The 18,788-nt window shown below is 43.0% G+C and overlaps 1 protein-coding gene across 1 annotated transcript in view; it reads left to right on the forward strand.

The window, feature by feature from the left end:
* The window catches only part of naf1 (nuclear assembly factor 1 ribonucleoprotein), a 160,879-nt gene that overhangs the window by 110,612 nt on the left and 31,479 nt on the right, over positions 1 to 18,788 (forward strand). The window contains exon 7 of the mRNA XM_033018250.1: positions 14,650 to 14,701. Coding sequence (XP_032874141.1) covers positions 14,650 to 14,701 — 52 coding nt within the window. The remainder of the gene's footprint in view (positions 1 to 14,649; positions 14,702 to 18,788) is intronic.

Genomic DNA, 18,788 nt, shown 5'->3' on the forward strand with positions numbered 1-18,788 from the left:
GCATTGTGTAGTTGTCATGCACCAACCAAGTCATTAATAGTCTAATCATTCAGGAGCGTGCACCTTGCTCTCAATCCAGTTCCCTTCGAGTTGTTGAAGAGAGGCATTTTAAAATTCAGTACACATAAATCAGTTGACTTGCTTCAGAGAGACTTGTTCAAGTCAATTCTGCTTGCATTGAGATACTATATATATTAGTTATTTATTTATGCGATGATGCACAGATAAATTGTAAGTGTTGTCGAAGGTGAATAAGTTTCATGGAGTAATTGAATCATGCCTTACCTAATTTAATTTCTTTACACGGAGAGGTAGAATGTGATTGTGAAGCTAAGGAAGGGAAAAGGTTTGAAAGCAGGGTAGAAAGTGCAGGAAAGTTGTAACATTTTCAAGTTCATGGTCAGAAGGCAAAGCAGCCCTAATGCATTCATCATTATAGCAGCAAAAGACTGATTCAGCTTAGAAAGAAACATGGTTCACCCATGCGCAAAGAGACAGTTAAATTTTGTACCATTTTAAATTCTCGCATGGATTTTTTCTTTGCTTTAATTAAAGCAGCTTTTCACACTTAACATAAAGATCAGTAACTAGGGTTTTGTGTGTGTTTGTGGGAGGGAGGGGAAATTGAAAGAATTGTAGGTAATTAATTATTGATAGACGTGTCAGACAAGAGTTGAGGGAACTTTCACACTTGCATTACATTACATATTTTAATGTAATTTGGCAGCACAGTGGCGCAGCGGTAGAGCTGCTGCCTCCTCACAGTGTCAGAGGCCTAGGTTAGATCCTGACTATGGGTGCTGTCTGTGAGGAGTTTGCACAATTCTCCCTGTGACCACGTGGGTTTTCTCCGGGTACTCTGGTTTCCGCTCGCATTCCAAAGATGTGTAGGTTTTGTAGGTTAAATGGCTTCCGTAAATTGCTCCTAGTGAGTAGAATGTGAAAGTGGGATAGCATAGAACTTGTGTACGGGTGATAGTTGATCAAGGTGAATTTGGTGGGCTGTAGGGCCTGTTTCCATGCTGATCTCTAAACTAAACTAAACTAAACCTGAAGAGAGATTGGTCTGAAACACAGTAGAAAAAGATGGTGAAGATAAAAAAAGTCTCACCATATTTTGAAAAGCAGAAACCAAAAAAAACTAAATGATGGAAACTTGAAATTAAAGCAGAAAATGCCTGAAACACTTTCCAGCTACATAAATAATTGCGCAGAGAGAAAGTTAATGATGCAAATTAATGACATCATCAAAACTGAAATGTACTGATAACTGGAAATGTTTATGTGTTCAAAATGAATAAATCAGCCAGACATTCACTCAGAAAGCAAATAGCCTAGATGTATTGCATGTTTTTGTCTGTCTGTGCAATCACATTTCTCTGGTATTGTGGCAGAGCTATAGCTTCAGTCCCATGTTCCAGATGGACAATTTCTCCTTTGCCCCTGAAGGCAGCTGAACATTCACCCTAATGCTCAAGCTGACCCGACTCAAAGCATGTGTAGGAAGGAACTGCAGGTGCTGGTTTAAACCGAAGATAGACACAAAATGCTAGAGTAAAGGGCCTGTCCCACCAGCATGCGATAGCATGCGTCTAGCGCGACCAAACGTGGTCGCTTGAGGCGTATGGCCTCGCAGGGTTTGTCCCACTTCGATCGGCGTATGGAGTTGAGCGGGGCTGGTCCCAACATCGTGCAGGGCTTCAAAAATCTTGCGCTGTCCGAAAATTCCGCGCGCCAACGGCCTGTCGGCCCGCAGGCGCATTGAGGCCGTACGCAGCGTCTCGACGTCGTATGCAGCCTCTTGACGTCGTACGCAGCATCTTGATGGTGTACGCCTAGCGCGTGGCGTTGCGCAATGACATCACCGCCCGACGCGTGCGACATCCAAATTCAGTCGGCCCGCCTCCTGCCCAGCTGATTGGTGAGTTTGACGTAAATCACGTCACGCATGAACTTTGTGCGTAATTAACGCGTACTTACCGCGAACTTAGCGCGAACTCCGCTTCTGTTTGGTCGCGCTAGACACATGCAATCACAAGCTGGTGGGACAGGCCCTTAACTCAGTGGGACAGGCAGCACAGACATTTTCTCCAGAGATGCTGCCTGTCCCGCTGAGTCACTCCAGCATTTTATGCCTATCTCCGACTCAAAGTATGATCTTTTTTGTTTTCCATTGCACTATGACTTTGGCAACTTCCGTTTTTCTACCACCTTGACATATTTTTTTTATCCATCTTCCAACTTGGCCTATTATGGTCTTTGGGACTTGACGTTGAATGAAACAATTTCAGATAATCTGCTTTCCCAGTGTGTATCACAACTGAAGCCACATGGAATTGATGATGCTGAAATCTTGGGCAAAAACTCAAAGTTCTGGAGGAACAACATCTGCCGAGGGAATGGACAGGCAGGGTCTTGAGAATGGTCCCGTCCAAAATGTCATCTGTCCATTTCCTCCATAGATGCTGCCTAAGTTCCTCGAGCACTTTGTATTTTGTATCAGAACTGGTTGGTTCTAACAAAACATTATCAACCCATAAAATTGACTAGTTTTCTATCTCCACTCAGTCAGCGCCGTTAGTGTTTTATATATCACAATTGTGGGATATTATGTTCCTCTCTGCCTGTGCTGTTTTCATTGATCTTATATTTATGTCGTCTCCGGGCAGATCAGTTACGACTAACAAGCTTTCACCACTCTCATCCAACATCATCACCAATCATCACCCAACACAGTCATTCCCATGGTTCTCTCTATCCATGTCCCTTCTCTGCAATTTTAAACATTTTATTTATTTAGCTTTATTCTGTACTGATGGAAGGTCATTAGCCTGAAACATGAACTTCTCTTCATGGCTCCTACATTTTGGAATAAAGCCTGAAAGAGGAATTACTTACAGGGCAGTTGACCAATAATTAAAAAGAGAGGTTAAATTATCTATTCTTGATAATTAATTTTATAATATTACTAGACCAAGCAGGACCCGTTGGGTCCTGTCCCTTAAATGCGCGGTTGCGGGAGGTGGGGGGGGGGGGGGGGGGCCTGCATCGTCACACACACACTAACCACCCCCCACATACACACACTAACCACCCCCCTTGATATTATATTAATATTATTAATTCGCTCCTTTTACCCCATCCCCCACCCTATCCACACGTATAGCCCGCAACTCGCAGGCATGGCTAGAGAGGGAGGGGGCATAGAGAGGGAGGGGGGCATAGAGAGGGAGGGGGGCAGAGAGAGAGGGGGGCAGAGAGAGTGCAGGGACAGAGAGAGGAGGGGCAGGGGGGGGGCAGACAGAGGGGGCGGCAGACAGGGGGGGCGGCAGAGGGAGGGAGGGCAGGGAGAGAGGACCTGACAGCTCGGTCCCGTTCCCTCAACGAGGGCAGAGAGGCGGGGACGCGGACTCGGCGAGCGGGGCAGGCCCGACTTGCTCGTTCTTTCTGCGTCTTTTGGAGCGGGGGGTGGGCAGAGTCTTGAATAATGGGGGGGAGGAGGGAGAGGTCGGGGGGGGTGACGTCACTCGCAGCGCGAGGAAGAAGGGCACGCAGACCCATTGTGACGTCATCAGTGAAAGACAGTCATGTTTAAATTCAAAATTTTGTCAGATTTTTAAACATTTTCAGTAATAATTTGAGAAATAACACATGAGATTTTCAGATAAGGCCATTTCGGGCTCCACGGGAAAAATCTCTACCGGAATATGTAAATATTTTACCGTTAGCCCGTCCTTTTTTTTTTTGAGATGTGATCACACACACACACACACACACACACACACACACACACACACACACACACACACACACACACACACACACACACACACACACACACACACACACTTTTAAGTATATAGATTTGACTGCACAGCACACAAAGTTTTTCACCATATCCTGGTCGGCATGGCAATAATATACCAATAGGATAAAAAAATTTTTGTTTTCTTTAGCACAATGAACAATTGTAATATAACTTACTGCATGATTTAAACGCTTTTATTTAGGCTGTGTAAAACATTACAAGAGGATTTGTTGCTAGCAACCATTGCATTTACTATATGGCAAAAATATTACTTACACCCAGTTAGATGGTGAGTAATCAGATTCAAATCATGTGCAATTTGGAGAGTCTTGCTAGTGGTAGTGTACTCATGGGCCTGTTGCCCATCTTAAAGGCAGATATTTTGAACTTGGAAAGGTTTGCTGAAGAACCCTTGGTGAGTTGTTGCAGATCATTCTGTGGCCATGCTCGTGCTTTTAATGGAGAAAGTGTGCATTTTATGTGTAGGAAGGAACTGCTGGTTTAAACAGAAGATAGACACAAAATGCTGGAGTAACTCAGTGGGACAGACAGCATCTCTGAACAGAAGGAATGGGTGACCTTTCGGGTTGAGACCTTTCTTCAGACTCCGTTTTGGGTCGATACCCTTCTTCAGACTTCAGTGTGCATTTTAGATGATGGATAGGGTATCAGTCTCATGGATTGCATGGTCCTGGATGTTGTCAAACCTTTTAAATGCTGTTTGCATTGCTCTCATCCTGGCAAGTGAGCAAGTATTTAATAAAATTTACAGCTACTGTGTAAAAAAAAGTTTCAGGAAGTGATTTGCGGAATGCTTAGCCTCTGACTTTTGTCATCTTTGAACTTGATGTGGTTGGACCAATTAAGTGTCTTCTCTGTGACAGTACCCAGGGAGATTGCTGGCACTCTTATTTGAGGTTCCCCCTCTGGCGGAACTTGTCCACACTGTCAACAACTTCTCTTTTGACTCAAGTTAAAGATGTAGTCACGGGCACCCGATTGGACCTCAGACATGTCTGTCCTTGTGTTGCATTAATCAGTCCTTGTTCCAAAGGTGGACTGGCACCATCCCCCCAACTCTTTCTTTGCTCCATTGACTACTGCATCGGGGCGACCTCCTGCATCCATACAGAACTTGTTGATTTCATCAATTTTACCACTAACTTCCACCCTGCCCTCAAATTCACTTGGTCTAACTCCAATAACTTTCCTCACTTGATCTCTCTCCTTCACAGGGGACAGATTATCGACTGATAGAAACATAGAAACATAGAAAATAGGTGCAGGAGTAGGCCATTCGGCCCTTCGAGCCTGCACCGCCATTCAATATGATCATGGCTGATCATCCAACTCAGTATCCCGTACCTGCTTTCTCTCCATACCCTCTGATCCCCTTAGCCACAAGGGCCACATCTAACTCCCTCTTAAATATAGCCAATGAACTGGCCTCGACTACGGATGTCCATGGAAACCCACTAAAGAAGGGTCCCGACCCGAAACCTCGTCTGTCCGTATTCTCAAGAGAAGCTGCCTGACCCACGGAGTTACTCCAACTATTTTTGTAAACCAGTTCCTTGTAACTCCCACAGTTATCTGGAGTATATCTCCTCCCACCCTACATCTTGCAAGGGCTCCACCGCTACTCTCAATTTCTCAGTGTCTGTGTATCTGCTTCCAGGATGTTGCTTTCCACTCTAGGACAATAGGTGCAGGAGTAGGCCATTCGGCCCTTCGAGCACATTCAATGTGATCATGGCTGACCATCCCCGATCAGTACCCCGTCCCTGCCTTCTCCCCATATCCCCTGACACCGCTATTTTTAAGAGCCCTATCTAGCTCTCTCTTGAAAGCATCCTGAGAACCTGCCTCCACCGCACTCTGAGGCACAGACTCCACAGACTCACCACTCTCTGAGAAAAAGTGTTTCCTCGTCTCCGTTCTAAATGGCTTACTCCTTATTCTTAAACTGTGGCCCCTGGTTCTGGACACCCCCAACTTCGGGAACATGTTTCCTGCCTCTAGCGTGTCCAAGCCCTTAACAATCTTATATGTTCCAATGAGATATCCTCTCATCCTTCTAAACTCCAGAGTGTACAAGCCCAGCTGTTTCATTCTCCCAGCATATGACAGTCCCGCCATCCCGGGAATTAACCTTGTAAACCTACGCTGCACTCCCTCAATAGCAAGAATGTCCTTCCTCAAATTAGGGGACCAAAACTGCACACAATACTCCAGGTGTGGTCTCACTAGGGCTCTGTACAACTGCAGTAGGACCTCTTTGCTCCTATATTCGATTCTTCTTGTTATAAAGGCAAACATGTCATTTGCTTTCTTCACTGCCTGCTGTACCTGCATGCCTACTTTCATTGACTGATGTACAAGGACCCCCAGATCCCGTTGTACTTCCCCTTTTCCCAAATTGACGCCATTTAGATAGTAATCTGCCTACCTGTTTTTGCTACCAAAGTGGATAACCTCACATTTATCCGCATTAAACTTAATCTGCCATGCATGTGCCCACTCCCCCAACCTGTCCAAGTCACCCTGCATTCTCATAGCATCCTCCTCACAGTTCACACTGCCACCCAGCTGTGTGAACTGTGAGGAAGATGCTGTGAGAATGCATCTGAGAGTTTGCTCCATGCTGTTATAGATGAATCACTCACCTGTGTCTCTTCTGTGTCCCACAGTTCTGTTCTTTCTCCCCCTACCCCGAGACAGAACAAGGATAGAGTTCTCCTGGTCCTTACCTTTCAATCCATGAGCCTCAGCATTCAACACATAATTTCCATCACTTTTAACGTGATCGTGCCACCAGTCATATCTTCCCATCACCAACCCCTTTCCACTTTCCATAGAGACCGCTCCTTCCGCAACTCCTTGCTTCACTCATTCCTTCCAACTGAAATCGCCCCATCCCAAACACATTTCCCTCGAAATGCAGGAAATGTGACACCTGTCCTTTCACCTCCTCTTTCGCATCCATCCAGGAACCCAGCAGCCCTTCCAGGTGAGACAGAGCTTCACATGCACCTCCTCTAACCTCAACTACTGCGTTTGATGCTCCTGATGTGATCTCCTTCACATCGGCGAGACCAAGCTCAGACTTGGTGACCATTTTCCCAAACACCTACTCTTGGTCCTAGGCGTGCTGGATCTCCCAGTAGGTAACCATTTTATTTAAGAAGGAACTGAAGATGCTGGTAAATCGAAGGTAGACAAAAGTGCTGGAGAAACTCAGCGGGAGCAGCAGCATCTATGGAGCGAAGGAAAGAGGCAACTTTTCGGGCCAAAACCCTTCTTCAGACTGATTTTAACTCCCCCTTTCCATTCACATACTGACCTTTTTGGCTTGGGCCTCCTCCATTACCAGAGTGAGAATACACACAACCAGGAGTAACGGCACCTCGTACTCCACAGGGGTAGCTTACAACCAAAGAATATAAACTTTGAATTCTTCAATTTTAGGTAATACCCCCGCCCTTCAGTGCTTTGATTGTATTGTAAACCTGCATCTGCAGTTCCTTTTGCTTCTCTTGTCAGAGATGTTCATTGTCTGTCATTTGTGAATGTTATATGCCGTTTATCTGCTCAAGAATTTTGTCCAGGTTCTTCTGTAAGCAGTAACTCATTCCTTCATGTCAGAATAGAACAGAAAGCAAATTAATTTTCAATGATCAGTGAAAATCTCCCCATCCGACCTTGTGATAACAGGAATGTCCTTGCTCATCCAGATTTATAAATGTTACCTGTTGAAGGTGTAAACTGGACTCAAGTGGATAATATAAACAATAATATTTTGGTGCTGAACTGTTAAGCTTTTCCAGACTACAGAATGTTTGAGGGAACCCACTGGGCAAAAAAACATTAATGCAGAAGTATCTTGGTCTAGGACTGGGCTAGATGTTAGTCATTTATGGGCATTAAAGATTCAGTGCCACAACAGCACATTGGAGCTTCCATAGCAATGTTGTCCATACATGGGACCAGGAGCTATGCCTCAGAACTGCATTTTCAATATAAAATGTTGAGTCTATAAACGAGTCCCTGTAAACTTCAAGGACCCCACTAAACTACTTCTTGTGGGTGCATAAAAGCCTCTGCATGTTTGAAATGCGATCTTTAATTCACTGTGCATCTCTTGATGGTGTTGCTGGGAGGCTCGAAACTTAGAATTGCAGCAGTTCACATTTACTGCATTTATAACATAGGGTTCTGCATTCCTCCTGGAATTGATGAACTGAATGTTATGCTTTAGAGCTAGAGATGTTTTTCTTGCTTGTTCTGTTTTCTTAAATTCTGAACTCCTGTGATATACTTCCATGCAAACCTCCCAGATTTCTCCCATTCATTCCTAAACATAAATATCAAAAAAAAAGTGCGACGCTCAACCCAGATTTAGGAGGTGCCAATTAAATGGCTTTATAATTCTTGACTGTATATGTATCAGCTGATTGTATAGTATAAGGAGGATTGAATTTTTTTGAGAATTGTGAAGCGTTCATCCATAACACCACTTGGGTAGGCTGCAACCCAGTGGAATGGACGTTGAATTTTCCATTTTCAGGTAAATTCATTCCTCCCCCCCCCACCCTGTGTTCCTTTACCACTCCCTCCTATGTTCTGTCTTCCATTTTCACCACTCCCTCCCCCCAATTACCAAGACTCAAAATCTTCTCCCACCTGATTCCATTGCTCATCATCCCTCTCTTATCTGATTCCACCTGTCATCTACCATCTCTGTAACTCCCACCAACTCTCTTCCCAAGCTCCCTCATCTCCCCTCCCAAAGTCACTGGCTCCATCAACCCATCATGCCCCCACCTTTCCCTCTCATTCCTATATAATGGCTATCTACCCTCTACGCTCTTAGTCCTGCTGCAGGGTTTCAACCCAAAGTTGTCGATTGTCCCTCCATAGATGCTGCTTAAGCCAATTAGTTCTTCTCGCAGTTTGTTTTTGCTCCAGATTCCAATGCCTGAAATCTATTGTGCCTCTAGCCATATTAACAAATTGTGTTGGACTTATTGGGGTTTTGAGATGGAAAACGCATAGAATTCTAAGAAATAGCATTGACCATGAAAATGTAACAAATTCAAACTTTGGAGGTACTTTGCAATAATTGAATATTCATTTTATTTTTAACATCTAGAAGTTTCATGAAACTGAATAATTCATCAGTTCTTTCCTTAGAAATGCTGAAGTGCTTTTTTCATAAATGTTAATACAAGCATTGGTACTTCAAAATATCTTGAGGTTGCCCACTTCATTACACAAACATGACTGTCCTAACACTCAAACGTCTCAAATGATATTAATTTGCAAAGATCCAGATGCTGCCACATTAATGAGAGGAGTGAAATTAATTGCAATAGGCAACAACTGTAAATTAATTCAGTTTGCAATATTGTAATATTTCCTGGACCAATAACATTTGAAAATAGTTCTTTGTTGTTCAATATTATTGGATGCTGTACTCTCTTTGTTGCCTTTGGTTTTAATTTGTGACTTAAACATGATTCAGATATTTAAAGAAAGGCAACATGTGCTGGAGTAACTCAGCGGGTCAGGTAACATCAATGTCTGGAGAACATGGATAAGTGATGTTTCGGGTGGAACCTTTTTGATTCAAAATCAAACAATTTTTGATTCCCAATTTATTTCCTTTCTTACAATATTTTCACATAAATCTACAGTTTGTGCTTCATTAGTTACTTATTTTGTACTTGACACAGCACTGACTTTAGGCATGTTGCCCTTTAGTTGCACAAAAGCTTGAGAAAATACAATTTCAGAGCTTTAAATGTAGTGAATTTGCATAATTTGATGAAAAGAGATCAAAGGTAGGAATAAGACTGGCTTTCAATACTCGAAGTTGAAGCAGACGTGAGCATTTCCTATATTTTCATAAATGTGTTTTTAAAAGACTGTTTGGCACATTGTAAATGGGAAAATACTAAGGTGAAGGAACTTGTTATTAATCTTAAATGAAATCATAGAAAAGATTAATCAGAAATGTGATAGATCATGCTTGGTTGATTCTTTTTAGGTTTATATCATTAAAAAGTAGAAGGGAGCTATTATAACTTTATTAAATAGAGTAAATATGGAGGTATTTCACATTCCATTCCCTGCTGCGGTTGATCTAGCTATTTTGAATTATAATGCCAACCAAGTCAAGCACCATGCTAAAATGTATACTGTAAATAGAAGCTGTCCATAGACTTGTCATCAAAATAAACTCAGATTCAGATTCAACTTTAATTGTCATTGTCAGTGTACAGTACAGAGACAACGAAATGCAGTTAAGCATCCCCCTGGAAGAGCGACATAGAATATGATTTCAATAAATAAATATTTGTATATGTATACAGACATAGTGTTTTTCCTGTGGGAGGAGTGTCCGGGGGGGGGAGGGGGTGATTGGCAGTCACCGAGGTACATTGTTGAGTAGAGTGACAGCCGCAGGGAAGAAGCTGTTCCTGGACCTGCTGGTTCGGCAACGGAGAGACCTGTAGCGCCTCCCGGATGGTAGGAGGGTAAACAGTCCATGGTTGGGGTGAGAGCAGTCCTTGGCGATGCTGAGCGCCCTCCGCAGACAACGCTTGCTTTGGACAGACTCAATGGAGGGTAGCGAGGAACCGGTGATGCGTTGGGCAATTTTCACCACCCTCTGCAGTGCTTTCCGGTCGGAGACAGAGCAGTTGCCATACTGTGATACAGTTGGTAAGGATGCTCTCGATGGTGCAGCGGTAGAAGTTCACCAGGATCTGAGGAGACAGATGGACCTTCTTCAGTCTCCTCAGGAAGAAGGGACGCTGGTGAGCCTTCTTGATCAGAGTTGAGGCATTGTGGGTCCAAGAGAGGTCATCGGAGATGTTGACCCCCAGGAACCTGAAGCTGGAAAAACGTTCCACCTCCGTCCCGTTGATGTGGATGGGGGAGTCCGTGCCGCCCCTAGACTTCCTGAAGACTACAATGAGCTACTTGGTCTTCTTGGAGTTAAGGGCCAGGTTGTTGTCAGCGCACCATGCTACTAGGCGCTGGACCTCCTCCCTATAGGCCGACTCATCGTTGTTGCTGATGAGGCCAATCACCGTTGTATCATCTGCATACTTGATGATGGTGTTAGTACCATGTACAGGTGTGCAGTCGTAGGTGAAGAGGGAGTAGAGGAGGGGGCTCAGCACACAGCCCTGTTCAGGGTGAGGGTTGAAGAGGTGTGCTTGTCTAACCTAACAGACTGGGGTCTGTTGGTTAGAAAGTCCAGTATCCAGTTGCAGAGGGAGGGGTCGATGCCCAGGTCACCGAGTTTGGTGATCCGTTTAGATGGTATAATGGTGTTGAATGCTGAGCTGTAATCGATGAACAGCATTCTTACGTAAGTGTCTCTGTTGTCGAGGTGGGAGAGGGCGGGGTGAAGTGCCATTGAGATGGCATCCTCCGTACTCCTATTCTTGCGGTAGGCAAACTGATAGGGATCCAATGTGGGGGGTAGGCAGCCTTTGAGGTGTGCCAGGACCAACCTCTCGAAGCACTTGGTGATGATGGGGGTAAGTGCAACTGTGCGGAAGTCGTGGAGGCTTGCCGCAGTGGAGTGTTTTGGCACTGGCACGATGGAGGCGGTTTTAAGGCACGTGGGGACAACTGCTTGGGCAAGTGACAGGTTGAAGATGTCAGTCCAGACGTCTGTCAGCTGCGCAGCACAGGCCCTGAGGACGCGCCCGGGGATGCCGTCAGGGCCAGCAGCCTTACGTGCATTAGTCCTACTCAGTGCCATGTACACGTCGTATGGGGTGAGTGTGAGGGGTTGGTGATCAGCAGGGAGCACAGCCTTGATGGCTGTCTCTAGATTGTCCCTGTCGAAGCGGCCATAGAAGTGGTTAAGCTCCTCAAGGAAGGAGGCGTCGCTGGATGTGGGGGTGGTATTGGTGGGTCTATAGTCCGTGATGGCCTGGAAGCCTTGCCACATGCGTCGGGGGTCGGAGTTGTTGTTGAAGTGCTCCTCAATCCTGAGCTTATGGCAGTGCTTGGCCTTCTTGATGCCCCTCTTCAGGTTAGCCCTGGATGAACTGTAGGCTCGAACATCGCCTGACCTGAAAGCAGTGTCCTGTGCTTTCAGCAGTAGCCTGACCTCGCCGTTCATCCATGGCTTCTGATTCGGGAATATGGTCACCCGTTTGAGGGAGGTGACACTATTGATGGTGGAGTTTATAAAGTCCAGAACAGAGGATGTGTAGGAATCAATGTCCGTGTGGGAGTCAAGGGTGGCCTGGGCTGCAAACGCCTTCCAGTCAGTGTTTCCAAAACACTGCTGAAGTGTGTAGTCCGCTTCCTCTGACCAGACTTTAACTGTCCTCACAGTCCAAACTGAAAGTGATAATGGGATATGTTTTTGTTCCATCAATCCAGGAAGATCATGTGAATACATTGTGGTAGGGGGTGGGGGTGGTGGGAGGGGTGGGGGGAGGTTGGATGGGTGGGGTGGTTGGATGGGGTACAGTAATGGGTGACTAGGCGGGAGAAAGGAAAGGAACAGATGACATTGACCTGGACCAGATGTTATTTAGAGTCAAAGAGTGATGCGGCGTGCGAACAGGTCCTTCAGCCCAACTTGCGACACTGATCAACATGTCTCAGCTACACTCGTTCAACCTGCCCGCCTTTAGCCCATTTGGGCTCTCCAAACGTGTTCTATCCATGCACCTGTCTAATTGTTTCTTAAATATTGGGATAGTCTCTGCCTCAACTGCCTCCTCTGGCAGCTTGTTCCATACACCCACCACCCTTTGTGTGAAAACATTACTCCTCAGATTCCAATTAAATCTTTTCCCTTTCACCTTAAACCTATGTCCTCCGGTTCTCGATTCACCTACTCTGGGCAAGAGACTCTGTGCATCTACCCGATCTATTCCTCTCATGATTTTGTACACCTCTATAAAATCACCTCTCATCCACGATGGCACGGTGGTGCAGTGGTGCAGTGGTGGAGTTGCTGCCTTTCGGCGCCAGGGACCCAGGTTCGATCCTGACTACTGGTGTTTATATGTGCGGAGGTTGTACGTTCTCCCCATGACCTGCGTGGGTTTTCTCCGGGATCTCCAGTTTCCCCCTACACTCCAAGACGAACAGGTTTGTAGATTATTTGGTTTGGCAAAGATATAAATTGTCCCAAGTGTGTGGTGGATAGGGGATCTCTGGTCCGCACAGACTTGGTGGGCCCAAGTGCCTGTTTCCACGCTGTATCTCTAAACTAAAACTAAACTAAATACGTTGACTTCATTTTTCACTGAAGTTCATAAAGAGCTTTTAACTGGCACTAGTGATGTAATGCTAATCAGCCTGGTGAACAGTGGCAAACCAATTCTACTTTTGTATCATCCTGGGGCAGCAGCACTTGGGAAGCTGTGACACCATGCATGAAAACACAACTTTGCCCCGAAGAGAAAATAATAAATAAGCAATGTTAATATATTTTTATTCTGTTGCCCATTTGTTTGTGGATGGATGCATAGTAAGAATAGTAAGAATGTTGTACTGCCTTGGGGTAATTGGTGAATTAAACGGTTTAGATGTAGTTAAGGAGACATTAGACAAGTGTGTAAATAGATAAGGGATAGAAAAATGGGTGGTGGGGTATATTGAAGTAGGGCTGCTGCTGTGCTACTAATTTTGTGCACGTACCAAGCGGTCTTCCAAGTCTGTCTATTGCAACTCTAAATGACATTTCTATCAAAAGAAGCAGAAACAATAGTTACTTTCTGATAAAACCATAGCGAGAAAAGGAAAGGAGGGTTTTTTCTGCAAGGGTTTGGGGAGAAGACAGGAGTGAGAGAAACAGAACTGCTCTTATGTACTGACAACACAGCCATGATATCTGAAGAAGGGTTTCGATCCAAAACGTTGCCTATTTCCTTCGCTCCATAGATGCTGCCTCACCCACTGAGTTTCTCCAGCATTTTTGTCTACCTTAGATTTTCAAGCATGTGCAGTTCCTTAAATATGATGGACCAGTTGATTTCCTTTATACTATAATCATAATGATTCTGCAAAGCAGTCATACTGATTGAAAATGTTGTGTAATAATGGCTTTTGTTCCCTTCATCTTTGAAATTCATGGACTATAATATAAATAAGATGGTTTCGCAGCCATTTTGTGTTCCTAAGTTTCATAGACAGCAAATTTGTTTTCATGCAAATCTTGGGTTTGTAACTTTTCTTTGTCTAAAACTAAAACTTCACCTAGAGATGCTTAGAAATAAAGATGAATGCAAATGTCCATTGTCAACATGTATTATTGTGCATATATAATATGCAAATATATTAAATTTTATTATTTAATATTTATATTAAGTCTTTCTTAGAATGAATATTTCATCAGATATTAATAGAGAATTGAGGTGCTTAAAAAATATGTTCCCAAAGGAGTTTAGTTTAATCTTCCAGCATGGGAACAGGCCTTTGGTTTATTGCAGTCGTGTTTTTGTTTTTTTGCACAGCCACCAAGACCTGATTCTATATTCCCTATTCAACAAGTAACTGTCTAAAGGAATTGTGAACTCTTTAACAGCTTTTATGGTAGAAAAATGTGCATTCTCAGAAATCTCAGTAAAAATTGTTTTCCGGATCTTATCTTTAACTACCTCATAACGATCGCTACGTTTTAGAAGTGTGACTTTTACTGTAAAGTCCATAGATTTCTTCAGATTTGGATGTGGACTTTATTAAAAAGAAACCTTTCTTTATTTAAGTTTAGTCCCATATTGGACAAATGCTTAAAAGAATGACCAGTTGAGTCTCACTCAACATTTTTAATTACTATTCTTTTTTTCTTTAAACAGGGATAAAGGTTCAGATGCATCGTGGAGAAATGATCAAGAGCCACCAAATGAGGTGAGTTTATTCCAGTTGATTGTTTTCCTTCATGATTACAGAGCGATGCATTTCCAGTTCATTGTATAAAGTACATGACTCAAAAAGTAGAGGAATAAAAATGTCTCTGATGTACTTTATGTACCATCTGTCCCGATTACATCTTTTGTAAGCATGGTAAATCTGTTCTGAGAGAGGCGGTCTGAGTAAGAATTCCACGGATTTATCATTCATTCTTATATTTTGCCTGTATCATTCCCCAGAAAGGCATGAGCAGTTTTGAAATATAGCATTCACATCTAGTTCTTCAACATGACCCAAAAAGCAGAACCAAATGTGCACGATTGCACTACTTTTATTTGTTCCAAGTTGTAAGTTATAAGTTCTCTCTAAATTAATTGCTGGCCTTTATTGCAAAGGATATGGTCATAAAAGTAGGTTTGATGCAACTTTACAGGATATTGATAAATCTACTCCTGGATCACGGCACACTGTTTTATTTTTCATATGTAAGCATGGATGTGCTTGCTTTGGAGACAGTCAGAGGAGTTGATTAATTGGATCAAGAGGTTGGCGGATTAAAAAAAGGTTGAGCAAGTTCGGGCTATATTCATTTGAGTATAGAAAAATGAGTGGTAATCTTTATGACGAATGCTGGAATCTGTGGGATAAGGACACAAGATTATTTCCCCTACGACCTAGAACTAGGGAATATAGATTTGAAGGGGGTGCAATGGACTTGAAAAGGAATTTCTCCTCAGATTATGAATCTGTGATTTTTTTTTTTTTTTACTCCAGGAATCTCAGGAGATATCATTGGCTCTATTCAAGAAATGGATTTGCTCTGTGAGCCAGCATAAACATAATGGTTTGAAATGGTCTCCAATGTTATAAGGAAATTACAGAAAATACAAGGTGTATGGATGGGCCTCTTGTGTCTGCTCTGTAATTCAGTAAGACCATAGCTGATTCAATCTTGGCCGCAACATTACTTTCCCACTCTGTCCTTATACCCTCCTGACTTTCTTATAATTTAAATGTCTGCCAATTTCCACCTTGAGTAGCACCAATGATTGCCACCTGAGATCTCTGGGGTACAAAAAAAAATAAAGATGGAGATTGACAGATGTTGAGGCCAACATTGAATCAGCCATGGTCATAATGAATTACAGAGCAGACACAAGAGGCCCATCCATACCACACCTCATATTTTCTATATTTTCCTTATGACGTAGGAGACCATTTCAAACTATTGAGTTTATGCAGGCTCACAGATCAAACCCATTCCCACACACTAACTTGCTTCCTCGTAATCTATTATCCCCTCATTCCCATCAATCCTGCTCCAGATTGCACCCCTTATCTTCACACTAGGGATGATTTGCATTGGACAATTAACCCACCGACCTGCACATCTTTAGGATGCTGGAGGGACGAAAGAACCTGGAGGAGAATCATGTGATCACGGAGGCAATATTCGGGTCCAAGGTAGGCTAGGCCAGTGATCAGGATTGATCCTGGGCTGCAGGAGTAGTGAGGCAGCAGGTTCACTGACTGTGCTACTGTGGTAACCCAAGGGTCACGGTGGAGGGTGGTTCTTCCTTCCGCACCAGTTTCTTATGTTCTTGCTGGCAGTCAGTTCTAAGTAATTTGTTTTTTTTTCATGAATTTGCACCTGAAGTCATAACAAAATTAAATTGCATTAAATTGTTCCGATGAAAGGTCTTTTACATCATATTTCTCTTCCAATGGTGTTCCTTGACCTGCTGAGTGCTTCTATGGGCGTTAGAATTTTCTATTGCTCATACGGATTTCAAGCATTTGCAGTTTTGTGCTGCACTCTATTAAATTTAACATGTTTTATATTTCATAAGGGTCTCGACCCAAAACACCACTATCCATGTCCTCCAGGGATGCTGCCTGACCCAATTAGTTACTCCAGCAATTTGAGTTTTTTTCTGTAAACCTGTATCTGTAGGTCTTTGTATCTCATTTATGTTTTACTTGTTGCTTTGATTTGAAGATACCTTTTTAAACTTTCAATCCTTTTAGCAGAATGCACTAGTCCCTCCTTTTTCAGCAGGTTTGATTTTAAATCAGGTACATGTCAACTAATTATCTTTAAAGTGATATTTTTCACGTAACTGACATTTTATATCAATGATTTGGATGAGAATATACATGGCAAGATTAGCAAGTTTGCAGATGATAAAGTAAGTGGTTGGTTTTGCTGATAGTGAAGATGGTTGTGAAAAATTGCAGCACGATCTATTGGCCAAGTAGGCTGAGGAATGGTTGATGGAATTTAATGCAAAAGATTGTGAGGTGTTACATTTTGGGAAGTCTAACATGGGCAGGACCTACAGAGTGAATGGTAGGGCCCTGGGTAGTGTTGTAGAGCAGAGGGATCCAGGAGTGCAGGTACATGGTTCCTTGAAGGTGGATTCGCATATAGATAGGGTGGTCAAAAAGGCCTTTGGCACATTGGCCTTTATCAGCCAGAGTATTGAGTAAAGTTGGAAGGCCATGTTGCAGTTGTATAAGATATTGGTGAGGCCACATTTAGAGTGTTGTGTTCAGTTTTGGGCATCGTGTTATAGAAAATATGTTGTCAAGCTGGAAAAGGCGCAAAGGTTTAAGGATGTTGCCAGGACTAAAAGGTCTGAGCTATAGGCAGAGGTTGAATAGGCTGGAATTCCTTGGAGCGCAGGAGGATGAGGGGTGATCTTATAGATGTGTATAAGATTATGAGAGGAATAGATCAGGTAGATGCACAGAGTCTCTTGCCTAGAGTAGGTGAATTGCGGACCAGAGGACAAAGGCTTAAGGTGAAAGGGAAAATATTTAATAGGAAACTGAGGGGTAACTTTTTCACACAAAGGGTGGTGGATGTATGGAACAAGCTGCCAGAGGATGTAGTTGAGGCAGGGACTATCCTGGCATTAAAGAAGCAGTTAGACAGGTACATTGATTGGACAGGTTTGGAGGGATATGGATCAAATGCTGGCAGATGGGACAACCATAGATGGGATATGTTGGCTGGTGTGGGCAAGTTGGGCCGAAGGTCTATATCACTCTATGTCTCTATGACTATGATATACTTTGGCAACCCTTGAAAGAACAGAGTTAGTATCCCTGAAATATCTCTCTTTTGTTTCATGAGGTGCCAGTTTTATCTCAGTTTGATTGAAGTGGTCTTATCAAAGGAAATGTTTGACTTGCTTTTGGGAATACTGAACTTGGTAATTTCACATAACATGGCAATCGTTAAACACACAATTGCCCTGAAGCAACAGAAATGAGCAACGAAAAGGAAACTAGTAACCACAATTTATTTTAGTGACCAGACTAATGTAATCACTTTTGAAGTATTCAGTATTATGGTGGAATTGAATGTGTTGATTCGGGAATTTAATATCTTCACCCATTGGAGGCTTGATATATCAAGAAAACACATATTTTTCCAAATACACAATAAAGGGGAGAGATCATATGTTCATTCACACTGAAAAATCCAGAAATACTGATAAAAATCTGAATGCTAAATATAACTGATGTTACATGTTATTTGCTATCAGAAAGGACGAACAATTAAGATTCCAGGAATAATCTTGCATCATAAGATCATAGTAGATGAAGCTAAACTACCTAGCCCATTTTGTTTCATGCACCTACATATCTCTAATTCGTTCATACATTTTGCCTTCACTACTCCGTCTGAAAGTTCATTCCAGGCTTTGATCATTCTGTGAAGAATTTTCTATTATGCCTCCTGAAATTTTTTTTTCATATGTTTTATAAACCTAGTAGTAATTTGAGTAAAATACTGAGTTACATTTTCTAAATGGTTTTACAATCTTGCATTCCTCTGGCCTATTTCCAGCCAAAGTTCAAGTAACTCCATTCTTTCTTTGGAATCAGACCATAACAATTATTTTGAGGGGACTAGATTATAAAAACAGGGATGTAATGTTGAGGCTTTCTAAGGCACTGGTTAGACTGCATTTGGAGTATTGGGAGCCGTTTTGGCCCCATATCTGAGGAAGGATGTGCTGGCATTGGAAAGCATCCAGAGGAGGTTTACAAGAATGATCCCGGGAATACTTGG

Source organism: Amblyraja radiata, chromosome 1 (assembly GCF_010909765.2).
Source record: "Amblyraja radiata isolate CabotCenter1 chromosome 1, sAmbRad1.1.pri, whole genome shotgun sequence".
NCBI lineage: Eukaryota > Metazoa > Chordata > Chondrichthyes > Rajiformes > Rajidae > Amblyraja > Amblyraja radiata.